The sequence below is a fragment of the Watersipora subatra genome, chromosome 10, assembly GCF_963576615.1.
Source record: "Watersipora subatra chromosome 10, tzWatSuba1.1, whole genome shotgun sequence".
NCBI classification, from domain to species: domain Eukaryota; kingdom Metazoa; phylum Bryozoa; class Gymnolaemata; order Cheilostomatida; family Watersiporidae; genus Watersipora; species Watersipora subatra.
The window spans coordinates 26,354,014-26,374,196 of NC_088717.1; the positions used below are offsets into that span (position 1 = coordinate 26,354,014).

Consider the following 20,183-nt stretch of genomic DNA (forward strand, 5'->3'; position numbering starts at 1 on the left):
CCTCCTATTACACTGAAGATTGTGCATAGATAACAGTGTTTTAATGCTATGACAAGCTTGCTTGCTAGCTGATTTATTGATTACATCTGACATGGTGTAATTAATATTGAGAGTGATTGGCATATGCTGAGCTGTGTTAATCGTATTAACTCTAAGGTCATTAACAGCTTTGAGCACAGTTCACTAAAACGAAACTTGCTTTTAGTGTCATCATTTTTTCCTGGTTAATTTAGAGTATTGCAAAGGGACACGAACAAAGTAAATATTAGCACAGTTTTTATACTCCCACTAGAAAGACCACACAGAAAAATAGAGTATTTATATAAAAAATGGCATAAAACTGGTTTCATCTGAATATACTTAGATGTAAGCTTAATTGAGAAAAAGATTAAGAATTAAACGCGACAAAGCCTTTAGAGAACTGCAAAAAGAGATAAAGACACCATGTCGATTAGTTTATTATCTGATACTCAACTCTTGGAGTGAAACCTATATAGAAAAAATAGTGTAGAGTGCATTTAAGTATACAAGGAGGTTTGTCATTCTTAATGAGCCATTCAAGAAATGTAGAAATATATTTTAATACCCTGTTAAAAGTTCAGGGTTATCAAGCCAATAGTAATTACTACATATAGGAGTTACAAAACAGTGTAATAATTAAATACGATGTAAACAATATATTTAAATAATGCATTGCTGAATTGGGCCTATGTTTACAGCAGTTTAGTTTACTTGACATTTTTTCCCTAAAGCATCAACTTAAAAGATTACTATTCCATAAAAAAGGTAACCGTTTCTTATGGCTCAGTCACTCGTTTTCTAAAGTTCTACTAAGAAAATAAACCAATGAATATTGCTAAAAATATTTCCAACCAATCTGATTGGTTAGTTAAACTGCAGCCAAACAAAAATTCAAGAGAATAATTTTAATATTTATTTTCAAACTAAAGCCAGTACATTGACCAGCCACATAGTTCAGACTTGAATCTCACAGCCTTTTCAAGTAGAAACTGGTTAATTTGAAATGGCCGTTACAGCTGTTATCTGTTCTTCACAATGAGCTACTTGGTCTTCTATGTCGCTGATTTCCATAATTAGTTTAAGTTTAATGCTGATGTAGTGGTCATACATTCTGAACTGCTCGCTGTCGAGACAGCGGTTTAGGATGGAATCGACCAATGCTTTCCGTCTGTCTATGTTGCCTTTGAGAGTCTTTGCTTCTGTGTGTTGCCTCTGCAGTCCATTTCGCTTTTGTTCTAAAGATTTCTAGAAAGCAAAGTTTAATTATTTTATGGTTAGTGAGACTAAGTGTTGTCAGCTGATAAACAAAGTCTTATTCGGTATGACTATTGTGAACCTAATCAACACCGATTAAAAATGTACAAAAACTAACATTCATTGAGTAGTCTGAAAATTTTTGGTTTTAACGGACCAAAGTTTTTCAGGTCAAAAATGATTTTTTGACTTGGCAGCTAAATCCAAGTTTTTTATTGACAAAAACTTACAAAAGCCATTGTAAACATTTTTTGTGTATAAAATCAAAACGAACCCTGCAACCAACAACATGTATGAGGTCACATTCAACAGCTAGTCTTTCAGCATATTGTTACACTAGCTGCCTTTTCATTCATTGCTTTTTCAACAGCTTGACACTTGTCAAACTGAACAGCCATAATTGTGCAAAACAGTTTGAACTTCTAGTATCTTTGAAAAACTAGTTGAAACATTTCTATCAATTTAAAAAGTTACAAGCAGATCCAGTTTTGATGCCAAAAGAAGATGACACCAAAGCAAAACAAACTCTGCGCCCAACTTTTCTTTTCTGCACATAATTTTGAAAGGGAGGGTTAGCAGGTAGTCCTTTTAAGAAAAGCTTACTTTGTCATCATCCGTTGCGTCCATTGGAGCATTTCGGAGCTCATTCTCGGCTCTAGCGAGTCTGCGGGAAAGTTTGAGCAGCAGTCTCGTTATTGTCTCAACATCACCGATATACGACTTGAACTTTCTCATTTCTCTCTCACTGCATTTGGTCTCAACAAGTTGCATCAGCTGCAATATATTTATGTATGATGTTAGTTCTCAATAAGCTTGGTGAAGCCTGATGAATAATATGTAAGCAGAAGAAACAAAGCTTATGTTGCTGTTTCATAATAGATCTATGCAATAGAGAAAATTAAGCTTTCAACTTGTTATATTGAAGAGGACAAGCGAGGAATACTCAGTCTACTCTGCTGTTATGATCAGTAAAATAGATACTCCCCAACTATTCCAGTTTTTATATTATTATTTTATTATCTTATTTATTATTCTGTTTTATTTTAATTAATTGGAAAAAGTACAAACAGTAAGCAATAGCGAAAAAAAAAGGTGCAATGTGACCCATATGAGCAATACCATGACTAGCCATGGTGCAGAGTGCTGGTTAGTAGTGAGTCAATTTATTTAGATGAAAAAACTATACACAATGACTATTCAAGTGAATCAAGAAGGTATTACTTGAGACTGGTTTATTTGAAGTGATTAAAATTGCTTATTTGTCAGAGGTTAGTTGACAAAAAGTTCCAGACTGCCGACACCTGAAGCATGACCTCCCTGTGACCCGATGCAGAAAAGAAAGATGGAAGTGATATAGCCATCAATAAGGGACATATGTTATAGGTAATCAATAGAATAGTGTTTTTAAAGAAAATTGAGTTAGTAGTAGTCTTTTAAACGTAAACTTTAAAAGATTTAGATGTTTGTCAACCATTACTGTTTCTGCAACTGTAGCGAAGTGGCGAAACTTTATCAAAAACAAATATTTTAATTTTTTTGTGATTGATAGAAATATAACACTATCTACCTACAAAAATATGTTCCTAACTTTTGCTTCATGACAGACAAAAAAAGATTTGAGTGACCTCACCTCTGTACCACTTGTTTCGTTGTCTTCTATTTCTTGCTTTGTGAACTGCTCATCACCTTGCAGTACTGAAAGCTTTTTTTTCAAGACAAGCACCAGCTCACCCTGTAAGCAAAGAACCAATCTAAATTGCGGAATCTATTTCATGTTTCTTGGTATCAATATCTGATCGAAGATCAATACAGTACAGTTTGGTTTCCTCATCAGCTTTGCTATTTCATAATTAAAACCATATGCTCCAATGCAAAACACTTGTACCATTTTTGCATAAATTGATGGCGCTAAACTAGTTTCCAAAATATGCCAAAATATAGTTCTCTGGAATTCTCTTGATCGTCTGTTATATGCCAAAACGGGCAATTCTAGAAAAAGAATACACGCTGTTACTTTGTGTACAGAGCGGTTTTGTTGACAACTGCGTTACCTTCTGCGTACGAAGCCATAAATTAAAGACTAAATTTTCAGGAACTGATATAAATAGTAACAACAATGCTGTTACATTATTGTGTTAGCGAATTTACTAGCAATAACTCGGCTTTCTATTAAAAGTGACTATGGTACTCACACGGCCTCTTTAAAATTCATTAGCTGCCCACAGCAAGAGTACTATTACCTTGTAGTTGCCACCCTTTTAGAATTTCATATGTAAACTGAACAGCCACCATTTGCTGTATTACTACCTTACTACTCATGAGTAAAACGAAAGCAATGGATGTTTTATCTTAGTGAGAAGAGACAGTTACTAAGTGAATGTGCGCATTTGTGTTAACTTTGCTCAGTGGTTATCATTAGAGTTTGGAGCATGTAGATGAGTAAGCATGATGCAATCCTATTCCTATTACAGAGCTTTTAAATGCTATTAATTATAGCCAGTAATGTTGGTAGGTATTTAGTGCTAAAATAACCTATAGTCACGCAATGGAATATCCAGCCTATGCACTATGGCCTAATAATCATACAAGGCTATACCCAAGTGCCCCACTGTTGTGTTAACAAACACTAGGCTAGGAAAAGCAGGCAGTGTTTCCATGTTGGAAACTACCCTCTCTTAATCATGCATAAACAAATCAATTATCCAGATCATGAAACAATCTTAAGAATTCAAAGTACACTTAATCTAAAACAAAAGTTATTATATTGTAGTTCTTACATTCCTTTATACTCACTCTCCTAAACTAATATTTCAAATTTGAAACCTTCTTACGGATGCAATGACCAATAAGTTTGATGAAACAGTTTTAGAGTTTACTAAAAAAACATAACTTTTCTGCCGGTATTATAACGCCGGCTCTATCTATAAATGAAGTATGTGTAAACGCCATTTTATCTTAATGACATGTTTTTTCATCAATTTAATAACTTGGAAGAGACTTATTAGTTTATACAGAAAATACTCAAATGGCGCAGCAGATGCCGTATCGCTACAGCTGCTGCCAACAAAGTGTCAAAAATCTTGCATTATCCTGTAAAGATTAAGTACGGAGATTTGGCACACATTTGCTAAGAACTCTTTTGTCTAGTAAATTCAATCAACTCTACTTACTACAGTAAAATTTATACCGATAAAACAATTTGGCAAGAAAGGGTTAAAATGATTATAAATAGATCAGCTTTCTAAACACTGTCTGATACTTTTTGTGACACATCAGTTGAAGAAGATGTGTCTTTGATACACTAGACATTGCAAGCTCGGATTAATTACTTGAAGTTTATCAGCAAACCACTTGAACTAAACCGGTTACAAACACTAAATGTTGACAGATATACAAAAAGCTACCTTTTTGTCTTGTGTGGCTTTCAAATCGGTGTCAAAAGCAGTGTCAAGGTCTTTGACACTGTTAGTCTTGGACGAAACGAGGCTGTCTCCGTCACTGCTCTGTTTGGAGTGGCACGGAGAACTGTCTACACTCTGTCTTGGTTTCCTTGGAATGTCTTTATTAAGAAGGTCATCAAACAGACCAGCTGCAGTAAAGGATAGTCGGATCAACTATATACAATATTTAGTAAATCATACAAAGCCTTAGTTGGTCTGCAAACTCTGCAACCAACAACATATATGAGCTCACATTCAACAGCTAGTCTTTCAGCATATGGTTACACTAGCTTCCTTTTTATTTATTGCTCTTTTAACAGCTTGACGCTTGTCAAACTGAACAGCCAACATTGTACCCAACAGTTTGAACTTCCAGTATCTTTGAGCAACTAATCAAAACGTTTCTATCAATTTAAAAAGTTAAAATCCAATTTGATGCCAAAGGAAGATGACAATTGGAATGCGCATGACTTCTAAAGAGAATGGTATAAATAGAATCTATTTTGCTTTCCGATCAGACTTCATGCACTACATGACTACATAAACAAGCGCAGTAGAGTCTCATGCTTAAAAATTGTACAGAGTTCCCATACAGAAGTGAGCTCTCTAACCTTTCTGCTACTCTATGATGTAATGCATGGCGCTTACTACGCAGACCTCCAATAAAGATAAACTAACAATTTTCTCACAAATCAAAAATTTTGTAATTTTCTTACCAGCTAAACATAATGTGTGCTACCAGCTAACAGCTAACAGCAATTTGTGCTACCAGCTAACAGCCATGTGTGCTACCAGCTAACAGCTAACAGCCATGTGTACAACTATGAATCAAATAATAAATCAACTAAATGTATAAAGACTGCTATGCTGGAGTTTATCATAATATTGTACTGTGTGTTAGTATCTTTTGTTGTAAAATATTATTAGTAGTTATTGATTGATTTTATTAAAATTATGATTGATATGAGCCAAAGAGCAGAACAGATAAAACTCTTTAACTAACTTTATATGAAATACCATAGTGTAATTCTATTTGCTTCCTTCATGCGCAAAGAAGACATTATGGTCTGTGAGAAGAGAGAACCTATTACAAAAACCTGACATAAGGAGTTAATACTTCCTTTGATTGAGGTACTGTTTACAGTGGAATGTGAACTCTAGTTCCTGTTTCACTTTTTATTGCATGGCCAATCCATATTACATGTAGTTTTGCCTTTTACTAAAGCAAAATTCAATTTTTTATTTAGAGTTGTCTTCCTTTGGCTCTATTTTCATTTGGAGCAAACAACTTGTCAATTTCAGAAAACCAATGTCAAAATGACAACATTGAAAAGATGCGTGTCTGGCAGAATCATAACTTACGTAGATAGTCCGTGGTGCCTCGTTCTGGTTTGGAAAGCACTTGAGACAATGTTTCATCTTTGATGTATCTCCCAAGATTCTCAACTTGTGTGTCACATAAGATTTCATCGGAAGACTTTTGTCTGATATGTTGTATGGATGGCGGCTTCTTTCTTGGTGGAGGTGATGAGCTGTTCAGAGTTGATATCTGCAAACATGAGCACTTTTTTGGTGAATTGTGACAGTATCTCGACTACCATTTAAAAAAGCTACCATAAATAACTTTATTGGAAAAATTGGAGGGCCACCTTCGCAAAACCAAAAACTTTTATTTGATCGTTTTATTAGACAAAGGCATTGGGAAGTCAACTGCAAAAGTGCAAATGAGTTGTCAAGCAGTGGTAAAGAGAATTTCAATTTTAACAAATTTATCCAGAATACCATAAAGGTGCCATTTAGCAAACATCAGAAAAGCCCAGGAAAGCAGCCTCTAGGTAAGTTTAAACTTAAATTAGCACTGTTAGACTTTTTGTGGTTTGTTAATATAATTTAGTGTTATGTTTATCTTTTTGGCAAAATTCAAAAGAAACTTAGTCATTTGGTTCAGTGGCTGCATAGAGTCGCAGTCGCTTAATAGAAATACTTGTTTAGAATACCATCATCTGCTTAATATGCACATCCGTGATCTGACGTATTTCCTTGCTCACAAACTTCTTTCACGTGTTACTCTACTGTGACTTTGTTTAGCCACTTCTTTCTAGTGTTATACCACTGTGACCCTGTTTAGCCACTTCTCTCTAGTGTTATACCACTGTGACCTTGTTTAGCTACTTCGCTCTAGTGTTATACCACTGTGACCTTGTTTAGCCACTTCTTTCTAGTGTTAGACCACTGTGACCTTGATTAGCCACTTCTCTCTGGTGTTATGCTACTGTAACCTTGATTGGCTACTACTCTCTGGTGTTATACTACTGTGACCTTGTTTAGCCACTACTCTTCAGTGTTGCAACTTTTGTTTTTCAACTCATCAGAAAACACAGTGCAATATCATCACATAAAAATTAGATAATTTCTTTTGTATACTAATGCAAGGCCCTTGTTTCAAGTCAACAGGTGGCCAAAAGACATTTTCTGTTACTGCCCTTAAATAAAAGTTAACATCCCAATTCACAATATTACAGTTCATCTGTTAAAAATCTTGAAATTTCCTTTAGCAGGGCTTGTTGACAAGAAAATAAAATTACTAATGTTTGCTACACAGGTGTCCTTTAGCGGGATATTGCCGAAGCCGAGGCCGGGCCGTAGTCTACACACACAAAAAAACAACAAAGGTCCACGTAGTTATGAGCAAAAACAAAAGTATCCACCCAAATAGCTCACCAACCCGATGAGCAGCACACACAAAAACTAAACCAATCGACAGAGCCACCCATCATGTCAAAATATTCCAAGCTTCAAGTCATGTCTTGCACAACTCACCTTATGGCTTCTCAAAACTTGTCCTAAAGTCCCTATTAACTTGAGACTGTCCGATTGCTGTTTTAGAAATGGTCGCCGCTAGCCTAACCTAATGTCCTGATTCAACATCTCACTAACTATCGGGGCATTGCTAAAAGAGGGAATCAAAAAGTTCGGGAGCACTCAGCAATGCCCCGATAGTTACTGAGATGTTGAATTAGGCCGTTAGGCTAGGGTAGCGGCGACCATTTCTAAAACAGCAATTGGACAGTTTCAAATTAATAGGGACTTTGGGACAAGTCTTGAGAAACCATAAGGTGAGTTGTGCGAGACAGGACTTGAAACTTGGGATATTTTGACATGATGGATGGCTCTGTCGATTGGTTTAGTTTTTGTGTGTGCTGCTCATCGGGTTGGTGAGATATTTGGGTGGATACTTTTGTTGTTGCTCATAACTACGTGAACCTTTGATGTTTTTTGTGTGTGTAGACTACAGCCCTGTCTCGGCTTCGGCAACATCCCGCTAAAGGACACCTGTGACTTGCCATGAGCTCATCCTTCATGATTGCCACAAGTACCAGTACAACGGCTGGAGCCATTTTGATTATCATTCGCTAGAAGAAACAGAAACTTCCAACAGAACTTTTCATATACTTCACATAATCAGATTTGAAGACATAAAACTCAGTTATAATTTCAAAAACTGTGCTTCTGGTTTAACACATGTTTGGTGAACAGCTAGTTAAATTATGAACTTTTAGTTGTAACTAAGAGTTGTCTATTAACATCTAGTAACACGCTGTAAGAAGACAACTCTAAATAATTCTATAATTATTCTTGAATGCAAGACCATGTTATGCCACTGGCGTTAACTGAAAAGCGAAGCTGCTTGTTTTGAGTGTGCTGGTCCAAAACGAGCTCTCTAAAAGTATTTGATGATTCATTCAAGAGAATCAACTAAAGTTTACTGTCCTAATCTATATTAGCTGTAGCTGAGAGAGGAATAAATAATCTATATTAACTGTAGCTGAGAGAGGAATAAATCATTTTAAATCTTTGAGCTATTTTCATCATCTTCATAATATTCTATGACTTTTCTTTGACACAACTCGATGTCACCGCAGCCTACCAGGACATGAACGTACTTTGTTAGAGCAGGTCTGAGTCATTGTAGTTAATTGCTTCAGAGACACAGCCTTGCACAGGTTGAGCTGAATAAATTATAAACCCAACCCCAGTTAATCAATCTTTCACCCTAATAAGAGACGTGTATGTCAGCCTACTAGTGTATTATACAACTCTGCATCATACTAGTTACCTTGACGAGACGAGCTTTGTTTTCGTCACTGATGCAAGGTCTCTCTGTGATGTCTATGCCTTGGTCTGCGAGTTCAGCAAGAATCTCTGCACTTATTGGTACGAATGACTTGTCTATGGGAGTAGAGGGGTCGGATTTGGTCGGCTTTACCACATCGGAGCAATTGGAATGCGGGGACGGGCTTGACTTTCTGCTATCGCACAGACTGTTAATCAAAATAAAAATATTTGTTGTATCCAAAATATCAAATAAAAGTATTTTACAATTCTTAAGGCAAACTATAAATGTCTTCAGACAATTTTAGTTACTTATATATTAAAAGAAATTAGTAGTATTCATGTCGTCATGGCAGCAGAACTTGGTTGCAAAGAGTAAAAATAAGTGATAAAGCAAAACTAAAGCTTTTTTAAAAACCGACTCTTGCTATAATTGATTCAAGCCCATAATACTGATAGCAAATAGTTCCTTAGTCAATTATGTAATATACAAGATACCTTCCAATGGAAGCTCTGACGGACTTGCTTGACGTTGGAGAAAGTCGAGGACTTCGAGTTCTAGGTATGGGTGACACCCCTTGTTTTCGTCTATTGCTAACAGGTGACGCCTGAATTGTCTCCAACAACTCACTTGATCCGTGTCGGCTGTTGCTGACCAGGTTTTCATGTGAGCTGGATATAGGATGGTATCTGTCGAAAGGAACAGGCTTTGGTCTATTTTCATGTATTATATCTGTCAAGATGCTCGGAGCAAGCCTCTCCTTTGCCGCCAATTCAAGCTTTTCAGTAGAAGAAAATTCTGTTTCCCTTTTATGCAATCTGTTTGCGGGACTTGGCTTCTGAACGCTTGTCGAAAGTCGATCTTCTTTGTTCGTAGTGCCAGCGCTACTGACTGATCGTTTGCTTTTAATTTTGCCAAGAGAATGTCTACGATTTAAGTGAGCTGTTGGGTCACCAGAGGTGACAGTTAGGTCTTCCCCTTTAGGAGAAATCATAGACTCACTTCTTATGCGCTCTTTTCGAATATCCGTTGGAGGTGTCCGAGGGTGTGATGCACGAGGCTGTGCTGCACGATCATGGGATTTGTTATCTCCTTCATGGAGTCGATTAGATAACTGTACAGATTTTTTGTGATGCATGTTTGAGGTGTCTGGAGGGGTAGAAATTTTGTTTTCAATACTATCAGAAAATGACCGAGGACTTTTCTTTCCTTCTAAAGGAGTAATTTTAGAGTCATTGTGATTTATTTCAGGATGGTAAATTGTGGACGAAAGTTTTGGAGGTTTAGGCGGTGGTTTTTGCTCATCAACATCGTTTTTTATTTGTCTTCTTGGAGGTGGTAAAGGTTGAGCTTCCTTTGATTCCGGATCATCAATATCTGTTTCCAACACCTGAAATAAAATATACTCTATGCTATTATATAAAGCCTGCTTACAACCTACCGCGCCCAGATGAGCTGGAGAGAAAGTTTCTATTAATTATAAATTCTTTCCACTTATGAAGATAAAATAGCCTCGATACCTGCCCATTTTCACAAGCCACACTTAGCCTTATACTGTGATAGTGGAAGTTCTATGGTGGAAATTACTGAAGACACTTTACCACAAAAATTGCATTGCTAATCTACTGGCCTCCTGTTTGGGCTTTACCAATGAAATTGATCAAACGAGCTGTCAATGCGCTGTACACTGATTTTATCTGTTTAATTATTCCACAAGCACTAAACACACGCGAGGACGCATGAATAAATTACTAGTAATTTTTTAAACCATCAACCAAGTGCTGCGTAGTAATCAAGGAATTTGACATGGTAGCGGCCTTGTTATCTCTCTATACTAGCTATAATAACAAATATGCAGCTTTGGGCAAGTAATCTATCACTGCCAGCATTTGCTAAAACTCAACAAATTTTTAGTTTTTCATTACTAATTGCATCTGAATCTGTCTTTTATGCTGTTTCATAATGCACTTTACAAAAGAATTCACTCCCTTTAGTAATTCTTCATAGAAAAGGCTAACACGTCGGAGTTGTCTGGCTTTAGCTTGCTTCAACATGCCAATAAGTGTAATGTAATCTCCATATTCAAGTCAATTACATGATGCTAACACCAACCTGTTGCCTATCCAAATGAAGAATTGGGTGCCGAGCTTGAACTCTGGGAGCAGCGATCGCAGGGGTCGCAGGGGTCACAGAGTGGCTGAAGCTCATACTATGCCGATGTCTGGGAGCATCTGCCATTTTATTAGAGAAAACTCCTGCGTGTGATGAGGTCACACCGCTGACATTGTTGTTATGCGGTGAGACATTTGCCGCAGAGTTTGTATCTGGAGTTGTCACCACATTGCCTGTATTATTTAAGGAAGAGGGGTTCTGGGGTGAACTCGCACTCTGGTGCGACTGATGCTGTCCATTAACTCTGGCTACAGGCTGCTGAGGAGATAACTTCGAGTTGAGTTCAGAAGAGGGCCTCACATACTGATTCTTAGACAGCTTACGCAATTGTTCAGCATAACCGGCATCGTAATCATCTCCAGTTTTTTCTGTAGCAACACCGTTGAACACGCTTTGGTGAGGCTTTCCACTGAGATCCATCTCAGATGCAGATCTGTCAAAAGAGCGAGGTATTGCATTTTTGGCACTTCAAAATGTTCACATCAAACGCTGACACGTGTTAGCTAAGACCTCCTCACCTCCTTTCTATGATCTATTGTCATTCTACGTAGTGCTCATACGGATTTGCATTAATTTCTCTTATGATATGCAAGTATCCCTTGTATTCAACCATAACAAAGACCAAGAGCTAATGAGAGTGGAGAGCTCAAAGACTCTGACTACTCATAAGTAGCTTATGAGTGGTGAGGGAATAGACAATATGGCCGCTGCATATCCAGCACAACAAAAGCGTAGATTGAGAAGGTCTCTGTCACATGTCATTAGTGACAAAGGAGATTTTTCATGATAAGATTTGAAATGCGATCCAAAAAATTCCAGTATGCTGTTCAGTAATGCGATCGGTTCTCTTAAACTAGGCTACTTTTTGCAGAATAATTTTCTGTCTATTGTTGAATATGGTTACAATATAGCAATGTTTCTTTTAATTATATCATTGAGAAAATACAAAAGAGGTCTTATAAGCTATGTCTAAAAGCATTTTGCTACCAGCTTGGCACTTGCCACAATGAAAATTTGAGTTCAAAAGATAGCAGAGTGGTGAGATTGAGTTGGGCTGTACACTATTGCTACACAATGGTGAATCAGAAGGGCATTAAGCAGTATTGAAGGGTATTTTTTGCAAAACATTATTAGAAAAGCTAAGTTTTATTGCTACGACAAACTTCCAGATACCAAAGTATTTTTAGATCCCATCAAGTGAAATGTTTACCTGGAAACCTATTGCATGCATTCCTTCTAAGCATCATACACAAATGTTTACCTGGAAACCTATTGCATGCATTCCTTCTAAGCATCATACACAAATGTATCTCACTTTTATGAAATACCTCAGCCTGACTGAATCACTTTTCCATTTATATTAGCAAAGTCGATTATCAGTTATTGACCAATTGAAAACTATCGTTTTCACTTCAGAAGCCAACACCGCTATATAGCTGGTAGAGAGCCATAAAATTGTTTAACTTCTGAAATGAACCATAAAATATTACTGACATAAAAATGTGATAATTTAGTAAAACACTTTAGTTATGTGGCCAATACTTGTGAACGTGCAACATATAAAGCAAACCGCTTTGGCATAAAAATGTTTGTGCATTCCTTCACATATGACTGGTAACTGACCCACATGCGCAGCAGCTGCAGTGCTACAGCAGATGTGAGCTTCATCATGCCTAACAAGACAAGTAGGAACTAAGCTTTCATTTATGTTGTTTAACTTAGTCAATATTATAACTATATCTTCATTTTGCTTAGTGTTATATTTCTACTAATTGATGAAATAAAACACGCACACACAACAAGTGTTCTATTTTCCTACCAGTCCCTAAGATCACCAAAGTGTTATAAGCAATTCTACTATAACAGAGATGTACTCAAGTAAACCGAGTGAACGTGTCTTAAAAATTAAGTAACACGACTTCAACTGGTACGTTGCCTTCTCTACCTGTCAAACTTCCTGCTGCCGAAATTGAAAGCTTGAAGAGCCCTCTTAATGCTGCCCATTCGATTAACTTGACGATTCCGCGCTTCAAACAGCATCTGGGTACCACTCTTTCGCTTACAGGCTGCCATTGTTGAGATAGTCGGAGAATAACGAAAATCCGCCAGCACAACGAGGAATGCCCAGTACAACTGACTTGTCAGAATTAAGGGGACGGTGAGAGACGCATCAGTGAGCACGTGTAATGTGAGTGAGAATTCTAAGCTAAGCTAAATTGAAGATACACTGAAAGAAAGTGTTATGAAAACCTTTTCAGCTTCAAACAGTTAAGGATTATGTAAATATTAAGCCGCTTTCAGAACATATTAGCATTTTACTTCATGCTGCAGGTAGAAAGGGTTTTGAGCTGCTTGGCAAGTTAGATTCTAATGGTTTTTGTTCTCGCTATTGCTGAAGTTTTTTGTAAGTGCGCCAACAGTTATGATTGTTCCAACGCTTACATCAGCGCTTATGAGAAACATGGTGAAAACATCCTAAATGTTATTTATGAAAATACATGCTAATTAGCAAATCTGACCTATTTGCTAGTAGTTTATACTTTTATCAGATAAACAGAACGAAAGACCTTTTTGAAATAACAACCAGATATTATATATATATATAATGCAGATGATATTCATACCAACTTGTTTCATAACTTCTACACAACTGAGTAATGAAATCTTTTTTCGGATAAAAATATTTTCTATGAATAGGTCTTGAACCCATTCCATTTAAAGGTGGCACCTACTTTCAAAATCGAGTACAATCATCCGCTGCGCACTTTGAGACTTCTACTCGATGTTGTTACTAAATTTTATGATATAAATTTTGTTCATTGCTTGCTTATGTTTATTATAGTGAATGCTTGAGTCTTGGTGTACTAAGGCTACATGAAGACGGAACACAAACAACGTGTGTTTTTGCTACATTCTCAGTACACTGCTGTTACGCAATACCGAGTGAATGCATAGCTATTCTGCCAAATGAAAATATTCTTTGAATACTGTTGTTACTTTGTTTTGCTTTTGATGCCATTATTTATCTGCATGGATAAATTTAAATTATGCGGTTGCATAAATAAACTTAAGATTGCGCAATACGAAAAGATGAAAACCAATTAATGTACCGAGTTACAAATATTTGATATAAATCTTCAAGTTATCAAATACCCCAACAGACACAAATCAACAATTTTTACATTGTATAGGAAATATTTAATTACATAAATCCAATCAGGTAAAGAAACTTGATATATTTAGTAGATACAAAACATTATTTTACCGACTGGTTTGACTCCTGCCAACACCACGCTAGACCACAAATATTTGAGCTATATCTAAGTGGTGTTTTCCTACAAATCCTCATTAATGTCATACCTTCTCTAGATGCAACTCGATATGAGCTAATTACTCTGCTCAGCATTAGTCTTGTTATTGCGTAGTACCAACACCGTAAGCTAAGAACTTAGGCTAAGCGTTATCGTTTTTCTCAAAATAACAAATAAAATAACTACAAAGTCAAAAAACCAAAATTAAAAACAACACACATTGTCTTAACAAAACTCTCAAAAACTGATCCGGTAGAGTTACAAGCACAAAAATATTAATTAATAAATTCTTTTTTATGTCTGAATTTTTTAATGATTACCTTGCAACTTGTGTGTAACTTACAAATGATATCACCTTGTTTTGTACCATCTACATTCTTATCTAGAACAGTAGATGTTCTTACGGTCAGCTATGTTACCTTATTTTACTAACATTGTTGGATTCAAAATACTGAATAGTTTACCTTCTTCATACATACTGATGTTTCAGATCTCAAGTGCCAGACATCCACGGCGTGATGATTTTATATTGTATTTAGAAAAAGTTGCACGTAACGATTGTGCACTTAATGTATTGTATGTATTTTAATATTTTGTCAAAAGAAAAATATATATATGAAAAAAACAAAAAATTTATGTATGTAGGATATACCATTATAATTATAATGTATAAGTGTTCAGGCCTACTAATAACAGCACTCTACGCCTTAAAAAGTGTGGAGTGTTGTAACTAACTAGAGTGTTGGAATATATTAATATGCACAATTATACCATTATAATTACATATATACAATTATAATTCCACATATTGAATCTATATATTTAAATAAATTTCAAAAGAATTCTCTTATATTTTGTCAGAAGTTCACGAGACGAGTGAATTGGAAGTCAATTGATAGAAAACACCACAGTTATGTAAAAAAGCTAAAGATATTTCAATATTGATACATTGCCAAAGACTGCACTTAGAGCCACCTGAACACGATAGCAAAGAATGTCTCTCTTTTAATATTTACAAATGAAGCATTTCGGTATCTGATGTAGACTGACGATTATAACGATATAAGGCTGACACAGCGCAATGCTGGAATTTTATCTAACAAATCACCAATCCAGTTATAGAAATGTTCCAACATTACATACGTCAGTTAATAGTTAATTATTTCCACGGCAAAAATGAAACAAAAATGTCTAAACATTGTTGGAGTAGCATCCTCATAAATGTCAAGTCATTAATCTAAAAGCGTAAAAGGAAAGCGTAACAAATTATTCGTCATCTGTGGATGATGAATAATGAATTTGGCAACTGACCAACAATGTAGCGTTTGATTGCATGCAGCGGCTGGCTAAGAGGACCAAGTTGGCTGAAGACTTGATATAATCTCAATTATTCTGGTAGAGATGGTCTTGCTTCAAATTTTAAATTTGTATACTCTATGAGCTGTATTTAACTTAATGTAGAACAGTGGTAGAATGTAGGTTGCAGCTTAAATATTACAGATGGCTGGATATTAGTTTGGAAATCGAATTAATTCAGGAAGCTGTCGGTAGAAGAACAATTTGTCATAATCTGTTTTCAATTTCAGGCTCTGTGCCAAAGATAAAGTTTCATCAATAAGCTCCATAAAATACTACTAAATCATTTCAACCAAACTAACAGATATATTTGTTATGACCATTCACACTGCTGCCGAGGGTTACATACACTGCTGCTGAAGGTCACACAGTAGTATGAGCTAAGAGCTATCTCTCATCACAGAATGACTACCTGGTATGGTATGCATGACATACTTTAATAGACAGGTTTCTTATTTTGCATAAAAAGTGGGCAGACAACTCTCCGAAAGTCTATGAGTACTTTTGTATGCCTAGACCAAGTTAGCTGAGTACCTGTTTGTGATTTGTATATCATCTTTAAACCATTTGTTCATTCCTTAGGTTTTTATATTCGTGAAAAATCAGCTTTAATATTTGCAGTAGATAGCCTTAGTTTGTGCAAAAACTTGGAAAAATAGCTATTTTGATGACTGAAGGTTAAGTAAAGCCAAATCAGCAATTGACAACTGGAGTAATGATAGCCACGAAAATTTCATTTTTTTTTAAATTGAATTTTTAAATAATAAAATCTCATGTTTGCTGCTACTAATTATTTAAACTAGAATATTGAAAATAAAAAACCAACTAACAATAAAAGGAAGAAAGTAGACTCACTGTCTGCTATCAGGAGCACCACTATGAACTGTGACTATATCCTCCCGATGGTAATTTCTTGGTGGAAGTGTTGGTGCCACATCATAATTGTTACCAGAGTCCGGATGTAAAGAGCTTGCTTTTACTGGTTTCAGCACACCGGGTACTGTGGTTGAGCTGTCAACAGAGCACAAGTATGAAGCGTTATACTTTAATTGGCAGTTGTCTTCTCCATTAACAAAACATGAATTCAAAACTCAGATTTGTCTGCTCTTGATTTGGCCACACTCAATTAAATAAGCAAATACCTTAATGCTATGATAACTTTTGACTTCGATAATAAAAGGATAATTCTTTGAAAGTAAGCACGCTGAGCACAACATGAGACACTGAAATTGATCTGAAAACAAAAGCGAACATTCCAAGCTGTTTTCACCAATTATTAAAACAAACAGACGGGATGTTTTTGTTAATTTGAATGCATGCAAAGCAATCCACAGTTATGGCCTTTTGTGTAATCTGGACTAGGAATTGTAATGACTCGCCGCTGGAATGCCGTAACCCTAGCTGTGTACAGTCTGAAGATCACAGCTTGTTATTTTATATCTAGTCAGTTCACATTACAAAGTCAATGATTATGGTATGCTAATTTCACAATAAGAATTTATGCTCTGCCAAATAAAGGAGAGTTATGATTGCTTGTTAGTCACTTCTTACTCTTCTGTTATTATGTTTTCAGTGTGAATGATGCGGATTTGTAGTTGTGCGCTCATTGAGTTACCGTGCGCTAAGCGTTTCAATAGACATACTCATGTTGCGGATTAACTCTAGGCGCTTTGCTAGAAAATAAGGAATTCTACGCCGAATATCATTGTGAAGCACTCCTATCTCCCTTAGCAGTATGCTTTCAAAATTGGAATGGCTAATGTATAAAAAATGTTGAAAATGGAATGCATTTTACGCATCATTATAAAGTGTCGTTTCCGTCTCTCGCAAGCATGAAACATTCGAAAAAAATTATGAGTGACAAAACTGGTTTAACTTGCGGGTTTTTGCTGTTTACATCTTGTGGGTAACACAAACTTGCTGATTAACCAATTAATGAAAATGATGTATGCTGCGTATGCGGCGTATGCTGCGTATGCGGCGTATGTGGCGTATGTGGTATATGTGGTGTATGTGGTGTATGTGGAAGGCTCAAGGAATATCTCGGTAAGTTTCTAAATTCAGCATGTCAGAGCTGGCAAACCTTAAATGTTCTCATTTTAGTGTTTTAGCAGCTTTTATAGCGTTTCAAAGAGGAACTTGCACCAAGATTTTGGTAGATTTTATCAGAAAGTTTTAGCATTTTTCATCGTGTGCGATTGTTTTTTATGTTTGAGTGATTTCTGCTAAGATGTTTCAAGATTAAAATAAACAAAACTTGATCGTGGTTGCAAGGTTCAGAGAAAAGATGCGTGTCGAAATGATATCAATACGTGTGTATCTGCCAATTATTCTCATTATTGATATCAGCTATTGTGTTCAAGTTGCAGCGTTACACTTCTCTATTCTGTCGTCTCTATTCTGTCGTCTCTATTCTGTCGTCTCTATTCTGTCGTCTCTATTCTGTCGTCTCTATTCTGTCGTCTCTATTCTGTCGTCTCTATTCTGTCGTCTCTATTCTGTCGTCTCTATTCTGTCGTCTCTATTCTGTCGTCTCTATTCTGTCGTCTCTATTCTGTCGTCTCTATTCTGTCGTCTCTATTCTGTCGTCTCTATTCTGTCGTCTCTATTCTGTCGTCTCTATTCTGTCGTCTCTATTCTGTCGTCTCTATTCTGTCGTCTCTATTCTGTCGTCTCTATTCTGTCGTCTCTATTCTGTCGTCTCTATTCTGTCGTCTCTATTCTGTCGTCTCTATTCTGTCGTCTCTATTCCGTCGTCTCTATTCCGTCGTCTCTATTCCGTCGTCTCTATTTTGTCGTCTCTATTCCGTCGTCTCTATTCCGTCGTCTCTATTCCGTCGTCTCTATTCCGTCGTCTCTATTCCGTCGTCTCTATTCCGTCGTCTCTATTCCGTCGTCTCTATTCCGTCGTCTCTATTCCGTCGTCTCTATTCCGTCGTCTCTATTCCGTCGTCTCTATTCCGTCGTCTCTATTCCGTCGTCTCTATTCCGTCGTCTCTATTCCGTCGTCTCTATTCCGTCGTCTCTATTCCGTCGTCTCTATTCCGTCGTCTCTATTCCGTCGTCTCTATTCCGTCGTCTCTATTCTGTCGGTTTTAGCCAGAGTATAACTATAAACATCTTAATAACACTTTTGCTTGAATCTGGGCGATTTAATTACTATCAAGTTTTGTCGAATTTAATCTTGAAATATCCTGACACTCAGATCACCTCAAACATCGAAAACAATCGAATATTATAAAAAATACCAATACTTTTAGAAAAAATTCTCTGAAATTTTGTGTAAGCTCATCGTTTTAAACCCAGCTTTAAAGATCTCACAATCTTACTAAATTTTATACCAGCTGAACACTCTCCAAGGCAAAACAATAAATCAAAAACAAATAGCTGACTAAGAATTATGAATTCAGTATAACCTAAACAAGGATGCCCAGTAGCAATGTAGTGAATGAACAACTAATAGGGTTAAAACAGTATAATATTATATAGTTGGTTCAAAGGTTTGGTTCTCTTTTGGCGCAGCTGGAAACTTGCCGGGTATAAAAATATGGGCCGCATATATTTTATGACCAAATAGAAATGCATCCTGGGTACTTCCCCTAACAACTCTTATCTCTGAAGTACAAAACTGCAGCGATTGTATCCTGGTACACATTCAACAGATCAAAGTAAAAAAGACAGGACTGGCCTACCATATACTTTATTATTAATAAAATGCTGGATTATATAAATGTTAAATGAAATACTGTCAGCAATTCTGTCATTTAGAGACTCTCGTAATGCTGTAAAAAAGGAAATAAAACTCACCGCGAGAGAACGCAAATTTGCTGTACACGCTAAATGAATTTCATCGAAACAGACTAATGGTTTTCTTAAAATAGATCATTGATGACAAAAATGTTTGTTCATTAGTATGACTATATAGATACAGCATTCCTTACATCTCCAAGGCAACGAATGTGTCATATCGCTATACCGATTTGGTTATGCATGAATGATCTCATGCCTACTTGTACTAAATCAGAGAGAAACAATCTCCAAGATAGAGCAAGGAGGTACTTGTTTTGCAAACTCCTTTTACAGCCACGCAACAACTGTAGAACATACAGTTATGTCAAAGCACCTGTGACCGCTTGTCTAGTCAGCTCATAAGATTACACAGGAAGCATTTCAAGGATAATTTATTGGGGCTTTTGGAATCCATATCAATAATTCTGAGTGGCTATACTTACTATATCTGGCACAAGCAGAGCGACGAATACATAAAACCAACTGAGAATGAAGCTCATGCTATATGTCAATGTGTCTGCTACTAAGTTATAGTTACGAAACAAAAAACATAAAGGGTATTAGAGGAAATGCGTGCTTGATGAAAGTTGCAACACTATGATAAGGTACATTCATGGTTAGTTGTGTACCCTATTATCATAGGAGAGTAGGAGTAATAGAGAATGCAGGTTAGGCTATTTTCAGTAAGTACAATTACCAATTATATTGCTGTATGATCACTATTGT

General features: G+C 36.3%; 1 protein-coding gene across 3 annotated transcripts in view; it reads right to left on the reverse strand.

Annotated features, from left to right (window-relative positions):
- Positions 1-434: 434 nt before the first annotated feature.
- LOC137405600 (serine/arginine repetitive matrix protein 2-like) overlaps positions 435-20,183 on the reverse strand; it is a 75,582-nt gene continuing 55,833 nt past the window's right edge. For all 3 annotated transcript variants that reach the window (XM_068091912.1, XM_068091916.1, XM_068091913.1), the window contains exons 13-21: positions 16,524-16,679; positions 10,942-11,434; positions 9,327-10,219; positions 8,833-9,037; positions 6,078-6,264; positions 4,680-4,864; positions 2,906-3,007; positions 1,879-2,049; positions 435-1,266 (exon numbers count right to left, since the gene is read on the reverse strand). In XM_068091912.1, the coding sequence (XP_067948013.1) occupies positions 1,015-1,266; positions 1,879-2,049; positions 2,906-3,007; positions 4,680-4,864; positions 6,078-6,264; positions 8,833-9,037; positions 9,327-10,219; positions 10,942-11,434; positions 16,524-16,679 (2,644 nt within the window). In that variant the 3' untranslated portion in view covers positions 435-1,014. The remainder of the gene's footprint in view (positions 1,267-1,878; positions 2,050-2,905; positions 3,008-4,679; positions 4,865-6,077; positions 6,265-8,832; positions 9,038-9,326; positions 10,220-10,941; positions 11,435-16,523; positions 16,680-20,183) is intronic.